This window comes from Aulonocara stuartgranti (assembly GCF_965226115.1).
Source record: "Aulonocara stuartgranti genome assembly, chromosome: 6".
In the NCBI taxonomy this organism is placed as follows: Eukaryota; Metazoa; Chordata; class Actinopteri; order Cichliformes; family Cichlidae; genus Aulonocara; species Aulonocara stuartgranti.
The window spans coordinates 3,252,336-3,269,861 of NC_138944.1; the positions used below are offsets into that span (position 1 = coordinate 3,252,336).

Consider the following 17,526-nt stretch of genomic DNA (forward strand, 5'->3'; position numbering starts at 1 on the left):
ACATGGGGAAAGACTGAAGGAAAAACGTGAGGGATGTAATGAACTCTAATGGAAATAGTACCTGGAACTAGAACTAAAGACTAAAACTACAGAGGAATACACAAAGACAAAAATATTTAATGATAAACACAATTTGAAATCCAAAAACTCAAAAGCCGAGGTCCGAGAACGAGGGCCACGACAGATGAGAGTGAGTGCACGTGCTGCAGGTACCTCTGCAGCCACGACTCTCGCCGCCGCCGCTGGCGTGACCATTGTCCCAACTGCTCGTGTAGAGCACCGTTCACCTTAGAAGTTTCCAACTTTGACGTTTGATTTGAACCACTTTCTGATCATTTCAGTCCACAAAGTCGTGCTGCCCTTTACTTACTGTTGCTTTGCTTTTTAAAAGATACGCAAGGTTTATTTCCTTGCTTTGTGGCTGGTGTGTTAAATACCTCTGCCTGGCGTTCTTTTCATTTCACCCGGATCCAACTGTTACTGTCCCCCACCCTCATCGCCTAGCTTTTATGTGGGGACGTAACAGTGGGTCATTTCAACCTCAAACTTTTCATATTCGTGGCAGAGATTTGGGGGAGTGCAAGCTCCCAGCTCTAAAAGGAATTGTATATTACTTTGAAATTGCCTGAAAAGCATGACAGGATAAACATGACAACAGGCAAGAGGAAAAAATGTAAACGTTTGAGTTTGTGGTGTAAAAGAAAAACTTCACATTATTATACAGGATCTTAAATAAAACTGCTTTCCTATTAAATGATGAGAACTAATGAAAAGCTCTTGCACCTGGGTTGCGGCTGTAGATCACCATACTTGTGTGAAATCCTGATCTGTTTTTCATTCCTTATTCTTCACTTTTTTGTTTTCTTTCTGAAAATCTAGAAAAAAGATGCAGCACCCTTCCACTTATCCAAGTCTCACAATGCAGTGAGGAAATCAGGATCATCACAGTGACAGCCGCAGTTTTTCGAGGGTGGAGGTGGGTTTGGCGAGCAGCACGTTCATATAGCGGCGTATCGTGGCGAGCATGTGTTTGAGGTTTGGAGAGAGCCGGGTGCTGTGAAGTGGAACCTTTCAGTGCTGATGTTTTATAAAACACCTTGTTTACATGGAGGTTCAGCGGGTTCCTTGTGGGAGTGTGTGGTTCTGCATCACATCCGCACGTGTACTTATTACCTCTCGTGGGAAACTGAGCTTCGTGCTTCTCGGAAAAACAATTAGCTGTTTGGCTTTTATCCCCCGATGCTTCAGGAGAAATCGTTTTGATAGATTATTTCAGCATTTTGTCTTCAATTGTTTCATAATGAACTATTTCTGTTTTTCATTTGAGAAAGTTTGAATTCAGGCAGAAGTGTTGACTTCTTGTTCTTCTGCGTTTCCAGCCTGATTCCTGTCATAAGAGCTGCTTGTTGTTTCCCCTCACATACTCGCCTGGCATTTTCGGCTGGATTGAGTTGGAGCTCGCCGACACCGGCTTGTAATAGTAAATATTAAACACATCCAGCTGTCGCTGTGAGATGGCTGTCTGCTCTGCTGCTCTGCAGCCTCTGTAGCTTTTTACAGGCAGCTCTGCATTGTGTTCGACTTTAGAAGTCGTGGCAGTGGAACATAGTGCAGGCGAGGACTGGTGGCCACAGATATACTGTGGATACAATCAGGTCAACAAACAGGGGAACAAGCGCTTATTATTCTACCCGCTCTTATTTCTTCTCTACAACATGAACATGAACGATTTTGCACTGAAATAACGCGTCATATAAGAGGAAGAGAAAACTACTCACCACGCTGGACTCTCATGTTTGTTCATTCTTTCACCTTTAGCCTGTCAGTGATGCAGAGGGCATCCCACTCTGTTCGAGCTGCTTACTCTGTAAACATGGACAGTTAGACTTAGATGCTACACCTGTTACTGCTGTTCGTTTTAACAACGCCTCATGACAGTCGCCATATTGGTCTGGTAGAGCTGGACCCCTTAATGCATTTAATTTTAAGGAGGCAGAAGTCTATACGCGAGTAGTCGACTAGACATTTAAATATTACTCCTCTTGCTAGTCTGTGCCAGAAGTACTGCCTGGTTAAATGTAGTATTATTATGTTATTAATGTGCTCAGAGCTGGTACTTACAGTAGCGCCGGCCACTAAGATAGCAGATGGCAAAGTAAACAGATGACAGCCCTGCTAACCAGCGCTGTTCTGCAGCACTTTGATGGTGTATGTCAGCTTTAAGCTGTTGAGACATTTATCACTGAAAGTTATATGTGCCCACCATCGCGGCTACCTTCTAGTGTTGTCTTACTGGGATTACTGGGATCAGTGAGCAGACTCACACAGCCGTTGACTGGTTTCAAAGGTTTACTGAATAACGCAGGAATGAAGTGGGCCAACGGGAGCAGGGAGTGAGTGAGCGGATCAGGATCCAGGATGTGTACGGAGCCTCAGCCAGAGAAAAGAGGCGTGTGTGTGTGTGTGTGTGTGTGTGTGTGTGTGTGTGTGTGTGTGTGTGTGTGTGTGTGTGTGTGTGGAGGGGGCTGCAGGTTTGGCGAGGGGTGGAAATCCCAGGTTGGAGGAGGGTTTCCCTGTATGGTAACACTTTGAGCTGATCACTCCCTGTAAGGTATTTCACATAACAGAGATGATCATATACATACGGAAGAGGATTAGGGCCACTGGGAAAAAGTCAGAATTCTGACTTTAATCTCATAATTTTGAGAAAAAAGTCAGAATTCTGAGAAAAAAGTCAGAATTCTGAGAAAAAAGCCAGAATTCTGACTTTAATCTCATAATTCTCATAATTCTGAAAAAAGTCAGAATTATGAGATTAAAGTCAGAATTCTTTTTTCCCAGTGGCCCTAATCCTCTTCCATATACAGGCTTGCTGTGGGATACTTTTGCATTTTCCAGTTTTAACACAAGCATCTGATGTCCTGTTGGATTTATTTAAACACTGGCTGAAATCATACTGTCAGGATTTCTGACCTCTGTTACAGTTACCCACACATCAATCCAAAACAGCCTGTTAAAATAAGATAAGATAAGATAAGATAGAACTTTATTAATCCCTCGGGTGGGTTCCTCTGGGAAATTCGATTTCCAAAAAAGCACAGCACCGACAGAAGTTACAGAGTTACAGAATATTATATATATATACACACACACACACACACACACACACACACACACACACACACACATATATAAATACAGAGACAATATAAATAAAATATACATTGGCTGTTATTATTCCAAAGCTGTTGCAAACCAGCCAATCACAAGTAGTTGAAACATTCTCGTGATTTTTTTATGCACTAATTTGTACATTTTCTCCATTATTATATTATCATCATATGCTGGAATGTAATGCGGTCTCTGGGATTCAAAACCAAACATGAATAAAATCTCATGAAAATACAGGACTGTGCTTTTTTACTTGACTCTTTGAAGCTAATCAGTAAAATATTTCTGATGTTTTGTGATTTCTCGTGGCTTAGCACTTGATAGCCCAAATCTGTGCCTGATAACTGTCCAACCTTCCCCTGTTATCTCCGAAATATGTAACACATGTTAGCAGTGACTTCTGGTTTGTGTGGGTGGAGATGATGACAAGGATGACTCGACGCTTAAGGGGCGAGAAGGAGAGCTTCCTCGACTCTCGCCGGCACCCGAGTGCCTGTCACTCAGAGAGTCAGTGAGGAAGCCACAGAGAGGCAGTGGAATAACCCCTGCCACCTTTTAAGGCCAAACCCCCTCCTTTATGTTCTCTCTGTCTTTTCCTTGTGCTCACACACAGCTGATCCTCCGTTGTACTCACATTCTCAAGCTGAAACATTGTGGTTAAACTCCCATCACCCTTTCTCTCTTCTTTGCTCTCCATCCCACTTGCTGTACCTTAAATATCCCGTGCTCTATTTTTACGATGCTCTCTCCTCTTTGCCCTCTCTTCGTCCTCCTACTGTTTTCCATTTCACTCTTCTCTCTGAGGAAGGGTACTCGTACGCAGTGCCTGGGAGGACACCGTTTGACGGTCGTCGCATGCTTGGTTTAAGTTTAAGTATGTCATGGTCCTGGGCCATGTGGGCCCAGTATTCTTAGTTCCTTGTATTTTTGTATTTCGTTCCTTATTTAGGCCATGTTTTCTGAGTTGCCCTGTTGTGTTGTTCCCTAAGTGTTTTCCCTTCATGGCTTTTACCCCCTGTGTGCTCCTCTGTGTATCTGTGAGCCCTCGTCTCTCCTTATGTTTTATTCCATGTTTCCCCTGCCCATTATGTCTAAGTTCTCCCCGTGCTCTCTCTCCCCCCTATGTATTTATGAGCCCTCGTCTCCCTTTGTGGTTGTTTCATGTTTCCCCAGCCCGTTATGTCTGTGTTTCCCCGTGCTCTCTCTCCTCCTGTCTGAACCTCGGTGCCTGTACATGTCATGTTCAGTTCACCCCGCCCTGTCTCGTTATGATTATCAGTGTCACCTGTGTTCCCCGTGTGTGCCCACTTTCCTCGTTTACCCTCTGTGTATTTCTGTCTGAGTCTCCCTCTGTTCGGCGTCGCGTTCTCCCTCATGCTGTGTGTGATTCCCCCGTGTTTCCTGGTGAGCTTTATGTTAGTTTTTCCCAGTTTAGTTTTGTATCTCCTATTATCTTTTGTCAGCAATAAAGCTGCTTTTTGAGTTCATCCCCGTGTGTGTGAGTTTTGCATTTTGGGTCCTCCTCCTGCCTGCCACACAGCCGAGCCATGACAGAAGAACGCGACCACGACATGGACCCAGCAGCTCATAACCCCTCTGCCGAGCTCCGTGAGGACCTGATCTACACGGTGGAATACCACTGTCAGGAGTGGGTAGCGCTGCCAAGGGGAGGATACCGGGAGACCGTAGCCATCCGCTGTAGGCGGATGGTGTCCGGACTCCCCTGGTTATTCGGCGCGCTACACCCCCACATCCGGGACTTCCTCGTGTCCACCGTAGGCGTCCGCCCGGAACTGCCTCTCCGGTGGGAAGAGTCGGAGGACGCTCAGCCCGGTCCGCTGGAGGATTCGCGGCCCGGCTCAGCTCCTCCCCCTTCCCGGAGAAAACGGCGTTCACGCCGCCGGCACCCACCGCCACAGCCAGACCCCGAGACTTCTGAGTTGCCAGCTGTGGTGAGTGGAAGGGACAAACAGGAGTTTCCTGACTCTGGGACTGTTCATTCAGGGGCTGTGTTTTGTGTGGCGGATGTCAACGCGAGCTGCTTATCGCCTGTGCAGCTACCAGCAGCCCAGTTAGCTCCCCCGCAGCTACTCCCGGCTCAGTCAGCTCCCCCGCAGCCACTCCCGGCTCAGTCAGCTCCCCCGCAGCCACTCCCGGCTCAGTCAGCTCCCCCGCAGCCACTCCCGGCTCAGTCAGCTCCCCCGCAGCCCCCCTCGGCTCAGTCAGCTCCCCCGCAGCCCCCCTCGGCTCAGTCAGCTCCCCCGCAGCCCCCCTCGGCTCAGTCAGCTCCCCCGCAGCCCCCCTCGGCTCAGTCAGCTCCCCCGCAGCCCCCCTCGGCTCAGTCTCCAGTAGCTCCGGTGCCGCCAGTAGCGCAGGCCCCAGTAGCCCAGTCCCCGATAGCAGTACGGTCCGCTGGTCAGCTTAACATTCCGCCAGGGGTCCCAAATCTCTCTGGCTCTGCATCAGCTCCTGCTGGGAGCTCGGATGAGCTCATCCAGGACTCCGCGGCTCCCACGCCGCCATCTACCTCGTCAGCTGGGGGGCCCGAGGGGCCCGTTCAGCCTCCCGTCTCCGCTGGAGGGTCCAAGGGGCCCGTTCAGCCTCCCGTCTCCGCTGGAGGGTCCGAGGAGCCCGTCCAGCCTCACGCCTCGTCAGCTGGAGGGCCCGAGGAACCCGTCCAGCAACCTTCCTCGTCAGCTGGGGGTTCAGGAGAACCGCACCAGCCTCATGCCACGTCAGCTGGAGGGTCCGAGGGGCCCGTTCAGCCTCCTGTCTCAGCTGGAGGGCCCGAGGAGCCCGTCCGGCACCATGCCTCGTCTGCTGGAGGGCCCGAGGAGCCCGTCCGGCACCATGCCACATCAGCTGGAGGGCCCAAGGAGCCCGTCCAGCCACCTTCTGCTACGCCTGGTCCAGCCTCTGCTTCTGCTCCGCCTGGTCCGGCTCCGGCTTCAGCCTCAGAGTCTTCGTCCTCGTCTGGCCCAGCCTCAGAGTCTTCGTCCTCGTCTGGCCCTGTGCCCACCGGGCCATGGCCAGCACCCTGAACTGCTCCGTCGTCTCCCTCGCCGCCGCCTTCCGTGCGGCCGGCCTACGGACCCGCTCTGTCACCTGTGCCACCCGCCTGGTCGGCCCCCCGACCGTGTGACCCGTGAACTCTTGTGCCTGTGGGCTCTGGGTCGGCCCCCTGAACTTTATTTGGACTATGGTCATGTGCTCCTGTGTTTTCTGTTGTTTGTTTTGTTTCCCGTTCTGGTCCCTCCGTCCTGGTCCCCCGCCTCCCGCCCTGGGTGGGTTGTTTTCTGTTTTTGTTTTGTTTTTCGGGTTTGGGCTGTCGGGAGCCAGCCCTTTAGGGGGGGGTGATGTCATGGTCCTGGGCCATGTGGGCCCAGTATTCTTAGTTCCTTGTATTTTTGTATTTCGTTCCTTATTTAGGCCATGTTTTCTGAGTTGCCCTGTTGTGTTGTTCCCTAAGTGTTTTCCCTTCATGGCTTTTACCCCCTGTGTGCTCCTCTGTGTATCTGTGAGCCCTCGTCTCTCCTTATGTTTTATTCCATGTTTCCCCTGCCCATTATGTCTAAGTTCTCCCCGTGCTCTCTCTCCCCCCTGTGTGCCCTCTATGTATTTATGAGCCCTCGTCTCCCTTTGTGGTTGTTTCATGTTTCCCCAGCCTGTTATGTCTGTGTTTCCCCGTGCTCTCTCTCCTCCTGTCTGAACCTCGGTGCCTGTACATGTCATGTTCAGTTCACCCCGCCCTGTCTCGTTATGATTATCAGTGTCACCTGTGTTCCCCGTGTGTGCCCACTTTCCTCGTTTACCCTCTGTGTATTTCTGTCTGAGTCTCCCTCTGTTCGGCGTCGCGTTCTCCCTCATGCTGTGTGTGATTTCCCCCGTGTTTCCTGGTGAGTTTTATGTTAGTTTTTCCCAGTTTAGTTTTGTATCTCCTATTATCTTTTGTCAGCAATAAAGCTGCTTTTTGAGTTCATCCCCGTGTGTGTGAGTTTTGCATTTTGGGTCCTCCTCCTGCCTGCCACACAGCTGAGCCATGACAAAGTAACTCTCTGGAAGGGACCGAGTTTAAGCTTCTGCAGAGCATTGGAAACGTGTTCTGTGCAGCATCCTCTGATAAAACCCACTGAGCGTTACTGTATGAAGTGTCCTGATCCTGGCTTTCTGTCTCTTGCAGCTCTGCACGAGTTCCCTACGGACCTGTTCACGAACAAAGAGAGGACAGAAGGAGCCGTGGCCTTGCATGTCCTGTGTGTAAGTTTGCCTTCACCAACACAGCTCTGCATCCGTTCCCCTGTATCCACGTTTGAGATTTTACTTACTCATCCAAAAATTCCCAGATGGTTTGTGCATCCAAAGCCTTCATTTTCATGAACACATGGAAACAAAATGCACATTGTTTTAGAAGACCTGCCGCCCATCACAGCCCAGTGGGTTAAATAATGGCGATGCTGAAAACCCACTGAAAGGACGGCTCTACCATTTGTCTAACCGATACTGCCTGAAAATGCTGAGGTTTAAAAAAAATTCAAGCTAAAAAGAAGAAAAAACACCCATTTACATCTAAATTTGATTGAAAATATAAAGAACATCTCTCCTTTTCCACATTTCCACCAACTCCTCAAACTGAGGCAGAAGTGCTAACCACTGGTGTAACTTTGCCATGCTAATAAACTAACTCAGGGTTAGTTCAAAGTCAATCTCATATCAGCTGATGGCTTCTACACATCTGACTGCAAACTTTCATATAAGGCCCACAGTTTAAGCTGCTTTAGCCTGCTCACAGTTGCAGATGCACCTTTGCAAGCTGATTTGCAACCATCTCTGTCCCCGGTTCTCCTCCCAGAAAAGAGCCATGCCACCAAATATAAATCAAAGCAATTGGAAATATCTTTGGTGTTTGGATTACAGTATTCCAGACTGAGCTGCAGCTCAGTGCCAGCCGAGTCTTTTCCCATCCGGCAATTCAACAAACACACAGCCTTTGCAGTGGGACCCAGCAGAGGTCACCATGCGAGGCCCAAACTATGATGGGGCCTTTCTTTCATCGCTGTGGCGTGAGCGACAAAGCATGCAGAATGTTTGAGCACGCGATGATCCATGTTGCATTGTGCTGATGGTCTCTGAGGGGTTTCATCATAATGGAAGCTCCTGCAGCATCTCCGCAGGACTAAACAATGAAGCGTTTGCCGTGTCTCACTTTGCAGCCACCCTCTGAGCTGCTGCAGAACCTTTACTGGGATGCTTGGGTGTTTAGAAATCAGTGCAAAATAGCAGGTGAATATAAGCTCCATCTATTTTTTTTAACCTTTAAAATAATGTTCAGTGTCCTTTCATAGCTGATGTCATTGTGCTTTTTTCTGTGTACAGCGGGAGGACAATCGTGCCCTGCAGCTGAGAATAAAACGCTGCTGTAACAGGCTGCCTTTAAAACAAAATAAGAAATGTTCAGACTGTGATTGTGTGTGTCTGAAGTATGACATGCAATTTATGCATTTGACTTACCCAAAGTGGGACAAAGTGGGTTTCCAGGAAGTTTTCGGATGGATTACTTTGCCGAGCCTGGGAATAGTAAATAGTCCTAACTCAAGGTGAGTTTACGAGGTTTTTCCAGACTTGATCTCAACTTGGCCTTTCACCAAGCCTTGGATATCCTCTCAACATCCTACAGGAACCCGTCGAGCACTTAAACCCAGAAGTTTATTTGGATCTAGAAGAGTCTGTGAGCTGAGTATACAAAGATGCTCTTGTTTCCGTTTGCAACGTATTTGTAAAGACACGTGACAAAAAGTCCACATTTGCCCTGTTTGGCATTGACAACGAGTCCTTCAAAAAACAATTAGAGGCAAAAGTTTAGCTCTCCAAAGCTGGGCAGTCTCTTCTAATGTTGGCCTTAAACCAAGTGAGTCAGTTTTACAACCACAAATCCACGTCTCTCATTTGGTCACAAAACTCAGTCCAAGCTGTTTGCTTTTTTTTTTTCTTGGTTCAGTCTTTGACTTTATTATTATTAGTCTTTGAATTCATTACGTTCTGTTGAAAAAAGCAGCAGATCAACTCGAAACTTAAAATCAATATATTAGAAAATGACTTTTATGAAAGGAATCACAGCTAGAAGATGAGCCTGATGCCAAATTCTAGGTAAAAGGAGACCTTTTAACTTGTTCTGAGGAGTCACCGGTCACCTGGGAATAAGACTCTTCAAAGTTTACCCAAAACGCATTTGTTGAGCTTTCTCCATTGAATGATCAGAGATCCAAGATGCCAGTGCTTGTTTCTGTTTCTCCACATCACGGGCATGAAAATGGCGCAGTTTATAGAGGTTATAGAGAAAAAGATTTGTCTCTAGATTGTTACACTTAGACTGGGTGTAAAATAGACGTGGTTACAGTTTCGAAAAAGATTAAATATGTTTTTCAGCCCAGAAATTACAAGCTACACATGGATCTCTCCTGAAGTCACGAGTGATCATAGATGCTGGACAAACAAATTCAAAGGCCTTAAACTCGCCTTAGTCGTTGGCTGTGATTCACTTTGATATTTTCTTCAGTAGAAACTTTAAAAGCTCGGATTTTCCTGTGCTTGTGACTTTGTGAAACGCCCTGCGATCTCCTTCATTAACCATTTACCTGTTTAAAAATATGAAATATTGAGCATGAAGCTCAAATTGTGACATTTTGGAAAACATGCAGCTGCTCCTCTGTGCAGATACTCTCTGCACCGTGCTTGTAAATGCTGAAGTTAAATTTTATTCCAGGCCATCCTGCGACTCAGGTTGACCACAGAGGGATGCAGATTTAAACACTGCTGTCTTTTCCCTCACATTTCCGTGTGATGCAGCCATAAGTGAAGCTGAACTGGGAAAGCTATAATTGACCATGAGTATTTGTGGTTTTTAAAAATGGAAGCATGCTTTGTTCACGCTTCAGTTTAAATTTTTTTTTTTGTTTTTTTAATCGCAGTATCTTGCTCCCAACTTCTCTCCCAGCAGCTGTGCTGCTGACTCACTCTCCAGTCCCGCACAGCTCGTTAGCGCTGGGATCATCACTTCTCCGAAAAAACACAAACACAAGCTCGGACTGAAGGACTTCCTCGACTCAATTCACACGTGCACACATAGAAACAAGTGTGCAGTCAGCATACGTCTCTGTGGCTGAAGATGCTTTCTCCCACCCTCTACCTCAGCTCTAAATCTGTGTTAAACCCAGTTAGCAGGATTACATGTGACCTCTGACCTTTTGCTTTTGGCACTCAAACACATAACGTGCTCGCTCTCACCTGCTGTCAGAATCAGGAAGTTGAGTTTGTGGTTGCTCGGTGAAATGTGACTGATCTCCGGGCACGAAGAGCGTGATCACTCCCGCGTCGGTCTAACTGTAAAGGTTTTGTTATTGCAGTGTGTGAGAGCGTTTCTCCTTTGTTCACACATTAGCAGTCACTCTGTCATCACTAGTGCTTTTGATCATCGCCACCTGTCTTTGATCTACACCCCGTCTCCATTTCTTTGTGTTGGATCTATTATGTGATGCCAGAGAAGTTGATGTAACATCTAATATGACAGTTTTCAGTGTCACAGGCTGCCTTTTAATCCAGATCACTGATGTAACGTATGCTGCACGTGATCAACAAGAATTCATGTTCAGAGTTTTGGGTTTATTCTTTTTAAGATGATGTGATCTGTGTGTTTGTAATGGAATTTTTATGTTTAGGGTTTAATTTAACGTTTTTCAGCTTTTTTTGTCAAATATTTTTTCTGTGTTATTCAAACATGTTTTCATGTGTAAAGCTGGCAGTATTCAGTATTCGGTCTATTATGTACATTTCTTCTTATGGTGACTCTTCTTAAGGTAATTTTAATCTATTTGCAGACGATGAACTCGTATTTTATTGTTGCAATAATCTGAAACTTATTGTGGATACAGGTTTGATTTATTTTTATTAACTATTATTCATTATAAGCTGAGTTCTATTTTCAGTTCAATTCAGTTTTATTTATACAGCGCCAAATCACAACAACAGTCGCCTCAAGTGTCTTTATATTGTACAGTAGATCGTACAATAATAGATACAGAGAAAAACCCAACAATCATATGACCCCCTGTGATCAAGCACTTTGGCGACAGTGGGAAGGAAAAACTCCCTTTTAACAGGAAGAAACCTCCAGCAGAACCAGGCTCAGGGAGGGGCGGGGCCATCTGCTGTGATTGGTTGGCTATCCAGTCCATCTGCATAATACTTAAGTTCCCTTTGTAGAATTACTATGTTATAGAAATAGATTATATATTATGCAGATTACTACTCACTGATTAAATCCATATGTTTGCACTTTAGTCTCTTTTGCAGTGACTAAGATATTGCTGGTACCATAAAGGAGAGACAAATAAATTATAGTTGAAAAGAGCAGAATAACCATAAAAATCTTTTTAAAAAAACAATTAAAAAAATAACTTCTGATTTCCTCTTGGTTTTAGAATTAGGCTGAATTTAAGCATGTCTATAAATAACTATATTAGCTTTGGCTGACTACTATTGTTGAATAATGGGGGTTTCTCATAGCTGTTCATAGAGTGCACAGTGCATGTACGCAGTAAGAAAAATGTCTAACGGCCCAGTCTTTGCCCCCAGAGTCAAGCTGTTTGCATGTAATGTCTGCTCAGCTACACAGTAAAAGCTTAGAAGGAATCACAAATCCAGCGTCTTTACTAAGCATCAAACAGCTCGGTTACATTTACAAGGTCAGAGGTCATGTTTTGGTTGCAAACTTCCAGACCTGGAATTTTTTTTTTTATGCCAGCATGCTTCAGGAGAGAAAACTAACTTCCCTGTTTTAAAAAGTTAAGCGTGTGGGCCTGCTGTATGTGTTTCCTGAATGTTTAATGTCCGATCTGTTAATGGACTCCACTGAATTGTCATGGGCCGAGATCTGTGACTTATTTTTAGGGTAATTTACATATAAATTTAAGCAGAAAGGTATTCTTTCTTGTACCATTCTGGAATTTGTTTGATGCAGAATAACAACATCTCTTGTTGCTGTCCAGTTTAAATAGATCAAATCACATAAAGCACAGTGTTTCTCCTTCACTGTAATGTTTAAGGCTCTTTCTGTCTCTTCACAGACCATATACATGTTTTGCGCTCTGGCCGTCGTCTGCGATGACTACTTCGTCCCCTCCCTGGAGAAGTTATGTGAGGTATTAATCAAGATTTTCAAAATATAGTCACTCAGCTGGGGAACTTATGTTGAAGAGTCAAGAAATTTAAAGAGTTACAGTTTCAGATGAACCACAGATACTGATATTCAGAGCTGGATGTTTATTGCTGGCGTATTTGCTTTGACAAACACATTTGAACTCTATTTCATTTTTATTAAGTGCTTTTCCCATCTCCCAGAAAAAGGAACTCATCAGCACTGATACTGTCTTTGTCCTCGCAGAAGAAAGAAAGAAAGTTGTTTATGCCAGTTTTTATCCTGATAAGGAGTTTTCTTTCTCTGTTTTAAGACTTTAATGTACTTCGCCAGCATAAAAATAGCAGAATATCCGACTCACTCTTTGAATATGAATCGTCATGTTTGCCAAACAGGAATATTTTTCTGTTTTTTAGACTCTTTTTTTGTAAAAACATGTTTTCTTTTGCCAGTAGCAGAGACCCTTTTTTCTGTATTTGATTGAGAAATAAACAACCAGACTCTGTGTATTTACTCATTAGCCCAAATTAGTTACATTTATTTATTCTCCCAAAATTTTTCTAAAATCCTTCAGTCTTGTCTGGATTTTGAAACTGCACCTTTTTCCCTGTTGAAATTTTCTTAATCTTCCGATCTGTTCCTTCTCAGCGTCTCAATCTCAGCGAGGACGTCGCAGGTGCAACCTTTATGGCCGCTGGCAGCTCGGCTCCGGAGCTCTTCACATCCATCATAGGTACAACATTTCTACGCCCATCCCTCCATCAGTCTACATCCTCTGCTCTAACTCTGACAGCTGGAGCTGCAGTGCTGCTTTAGGCAGGCAGCAGCCATGGCTTTGAATGCTTTTATCCCAAGACACATGCAGTGAACATGGCTTTAAATATTCAGAATCACTTAATGGCAAATACAGTGTTACTGGTGGGTGAAGGGTACTGTTAAATTTAGCTGCAATAAGTTATAAATATGTTATAAATATGTAAATGTGCCAAATGTGTTTAACATGCTTTATTTTGTTTAAGTTCAAGGTGACATATTCAGCTCATTTCCAGCTTTATAGTTTTACTCTAAGACTCTACTAGAGTAGCTTTGCTTGATTCACAGTTTGAAATAATCCTTATTTATCTGTTATTGGGCCTTGGTGCAGTGTTCAGGTTAACCTTAGCTCCTCTGTTTTAAACCTGCTTTCTTCTAAATGGCTGACATCCCCTCTCTGTACAGATACAAATAGATAGAGCAGGAAAAACGTATGAATCCGAGTGTTTGTAGCACTGTGAAGCTTTGGCTTTTGGCTCAAAAGAATTAGAATTTGAAATGTATCACCGTCAGAGAGTAAGGGAAAGTATAACAGGTCCACAGTGATGCTTTCTCTCTATCGTTAACATAAAGTGCAGCGCTGGGACACGCACCCCTCTGCTGGCACGTGTGTTTGAGTCAAGTACTTTGACAGTTGTGTGACATCTGTTTGTCACCACTGCAGATGCTACGTGTGCTCTGCTCTCGGTGGACCTCATCGTGTGTGTGTGTGTGTGTGTGTGTGTGTGTGTGTGTGCGTGCGCGTGCTGGCTCACTCTCCCTGCAGGAGTTTTTATCACCCATGGCGACGTCGGCGTCGGGACCATCGTGGGCTCAGCCGTCTTCAACATCCTCTGCATCATCGGCGTGTGTGGCTTCTTCGCCGGCCAGGTATGATGTCATAGCAGCGTTACACTGGCTGAGCTCGCTGCTGACCCGGTGGCATTTTCACAGCGCGCAACCGGCGGCCTAATGTCACCTTTAAATACCGAGCAACCACAGAGTGGTAGAGGGTGAATTCATGTTTATGCGAGGAGTGCACGCTGTTCGTTTGCGCTTTAATGTCACAGATGTTAGCTGTGGCACGCTTAGCGGGGAGTTCATTTTTATACATATTCTGCATCATTTCAAAGTAAATATTAAAACGCTGTAATGTCAGGAGATAAACATGATGAAAATGAACAAATCAGGAATCACGCTTGTGTTTTATATTTGATTCTTTTCTGGAGCTTTTGTATTTTTGTTTGTTTCTTTTAATTCCCCGCCTTGCTCAGACACATTTAAAACATCATGTCAGTGTGATTACAAGAGGCTGTTTGTATCTTTTTTCTACTTTACCTCACTGGTTTTGTGTATTTTACATGAGATACAGAGATAGCATCAGAGAGAGGCTGCTCTACGTGATGCTATCTGACATGCCTGGGACATGGAAATGAGCAAAGTACAAGGATAAGCTCTCTGCTCTGAAAAATATATGTGCTGGACTCCAAACAGTGATGCAATCCCAGATTGTGGATTATGTAATCATACTTGGATAATGAGGGGGAAAGACAGGCACTGGGATGGAGCTCGGGAGGGGCTCGGAGGGGGCAGTGAAATCATCTTCGGTTCCACCCAGTGCACCTCGCCGCTGCTTACCTTTAGCTAGATGTTTGTAGCAGGTTCCTTCTACAAAGTCAAACCCAGTAAAAGCAAACATTTTGTTGGGATCCAACTTTACGATTCCACAGCTGGGAGTGGCACATTCAAGATGTGACCCCCTGACCCTCCACTTATATATACAGTGAGCGCTGTGTGGGAGCGTGTTACAGCGTTAGTCACGGCATCGTGGGCCCCTGCGTTATATCTGATTACATAAAGTCGGTAAACACAGCGGCTCTTTTTCTATGTAGGATGCTAACCTGCAATTGCCTTTTTCAGTGGCTGTGATTCAAAAGGTTAACTTAAGACCTCCTGTGTTTACATCAGTATGGTAATGATGTCAGAAGGCTGAGTGTTTCTGTACGAGAGCAGAAACTGATGCGGGATATTTTCAGTGTGCTTATCTCTCAGTTTTCCTTTTTTCCCCTCACAGGCGGTGAAGCTGTCTCACTGGGCTCTACTCCGAGATTCGATTTATTACACGTTTTCTGTCACTGCCCTCATTGCGGTAAGAGCTTATACTGCAGAGTCACGTGTAGATGCACAGTTCACATGATCAAGTGTGGAGTAAGTGCAGGAAGAGGCACTCATGCAGTCACTTACTGAGCCAATTTACAGGGCAGGTCATAGTTAGCAGCTTTACAGTCACTACACGTTTGCACTTTCTACCTCAGCAGTGTAGCTTTAAGTGTAGGTTTCTCTCCCACAATGCAATGCACAAAGGCAATGGAGTGGTAGGATGTATGCTTACTCAAGTACTGCATAGTTTCAAGTCAACTTTTGTGCAACTTTTTGTGGGGAAATATTGATCTTTTGACTCCATTGCATCTATTTGTTACTTTAAAGATTATACAAAACAATATTAGTTATTCGAAGTATGATGATATGTTGAAAACTAAATTAGCCTTACCTCAATGAACTACAGCAATGAAATAACACTTGCATGTTAATGTGGGAAACCAGTGGCTGACTTATGTTTCCTGTACAGTAGAATAAACTGGAGTGTCTCTCACGTTTAAAGGGAATGGGCCTCTTTGTTTCTTCCTGTCCAACATGTTTATATTAGCTAATCTGAACAATTTGCTTTTTAGATATTTTTATTTCTAACGAAAAAATAAACTGAGCAAAGAAACCAAAACAGGAGGAAAGTAGATGGGTGTCCTCAGGTGGGACGGTTTTCTTTTTAAAACAAAAAACAAGGCTTGGTCTGCAGTAACCGAGGAGGCGAATGTTGTTTCACCTGAGACACAGAATGTGGATCAAAGAAAAAGAAAGAAAAGGTGCGACATGAGTGTTTCTGTCCAACAAGGAGCACCAACACAAAAAAGATGTTTAAACACCGCTGAGCTCTCAGACCAGGGCGAGAAACTCACAGCAGACATTGCATTTTTTAAGCTAATCTGTGATTACTATTACAATTACCTATGTTACCGAATTAATGTTGTTATACAGTTTTACTTTGCCATCTTTGAGTAGCATAGACGGTGCTGTTGGAGGCAGTTTCTCCAGGACTGATGTGGCTTCAGAGGCCATGCATCTAAAATGCATTTAGGCCACGTGATGTCTTAAGAGACCATAACTCTCCTACGACAGCTTTTCAGACCTGATGCAAATAAACCTTTATTAATCTAAGCAGAGGGAGGAGGGCATGATTGCTAATGAAATCAAGCTTACAGCCCGTAGAGGCTCCTTTGGGATTTTTGTAGGGATTTAAATGATCTCATCAAAATGCAAACAAACAAAAAATCTGTAAATAATGACAAAAAATAAAAAAAAAAACAATTAATAGTAAGAAGAAGACCAATAATAAGATAAGATAAGATAACCTTTATTAGTCCCACACGTGGGAAATTTGTTTTGTCACAGCAGGAAGTGGACAGTGCAAAAGTTATGAGGCAAAAATTAGAATACAATAAGAATAAATACAGTACACAGCTGTACAGAATAAAATAAAATACTATATACAGTAGAATAAAATAAAATAAATATACAATAAGATAAAAATAGAATACAAATACAAATACTATATACAACTGAGTAAAAATACAACGATGACAGAAAGGATTATTGCACTTAGTATTATTGCATATGTATGGATGTGTGTGCTTGATCAGTTAAAGTCTTTATTATGGAGTCTGACAGCAGTGGGGAGGAAAGACCTGCGAAATCTCTCCGTCCCACACCGTGGGTGCCGCAGTCTCCCACTGAAGGAGCTGCTCAGTGCTGTCACAGTCTGCTGCATGGGGTGGGAGATGTTGTCCATCAGGGATGACAGCTTAGCCGCCGTTCTCCTGTCACTCACCACCTCCACTGGGTCCAGAGGGCATCCTAGAACAGAGCTGGCCCTTCGGATCACCCTGTTCAGTCTCTTCCTGTCCCCAGCAGAGATGCTGCCGCCCCAGCAGACCACACCATAAAAGATAGCAGAAGCCACAACAGAGTCATAGAAGGTCTTCAGGAGTGGGCCCTCCACTCCAAACGACCTGAGTCTCCGCAGCAGGTACAGCCTGCTCTGCCCTTTCCTGTAGAGGGCGTCTGAGTTATGAGTCCAGTCCAGTCTATTGTTCAGATGAACACCAAGGTACCTGTAGCTGTCCACAGCCTCAATGTCCATACCTTGGATGTTCAGTGGTTGCAGTGGAGAATGCTTGTGCCTGCGGAAGTCTACCACCAGTTCCTTGGTTTTACTGGCGTTGATCTGGAGGTAGTTCAGCTGGCACCAGTCCACAAAG

At 44.9% G+C, this 17,526-nt stretch overlaps 1 protein-coding gene across 3 annotated transcripts in view; it reads left to right on the top strand.

The window, feature by feature from the left end:
* The window catches only part of LOC309709366 (sodium/potassium/calcium exchanger 3-like), a 66,807-nt gene that overhangs the window by 43,084 nt on the left and 6,197 nt on the right, over positions 1-17,526 (top strand). The window contains exons 1-6 of one of the 3 annotated variants that reach the window (XM_082537949.1): positions 4,365-4,575; positions 7,352-7,428; positions 12,291-12,365; positions 13,010-13,094; positions 13,941-14,044; positions 15,228-15,302. In XM_082537949.1, the coding sequence (XP_082394075.1) occupies positions 4,440-4,575; positions 7,352-7,428; positions 12,291-12,365; positions 13,010-13,094; positions 13,941-14,044; positions 15,228-15,302 (552 nt within the window). In that variant the 5' untranslated portion in view covers positions 4,365-4,439. Of the gene's footprint in view, positions 1-4,364; positions 4,576-6,944; positions 7,068-7,351; positions 7,429-12,290; positions 12,366-13,009; positions 13,095-13,940; positions 14,045-15,227; positions 15,303-17,526 lie in introns of those variants that run through there. The other 2 variants (XM_082537950.1, XM_082537948.1) reach the window with 2 other exon arrangements.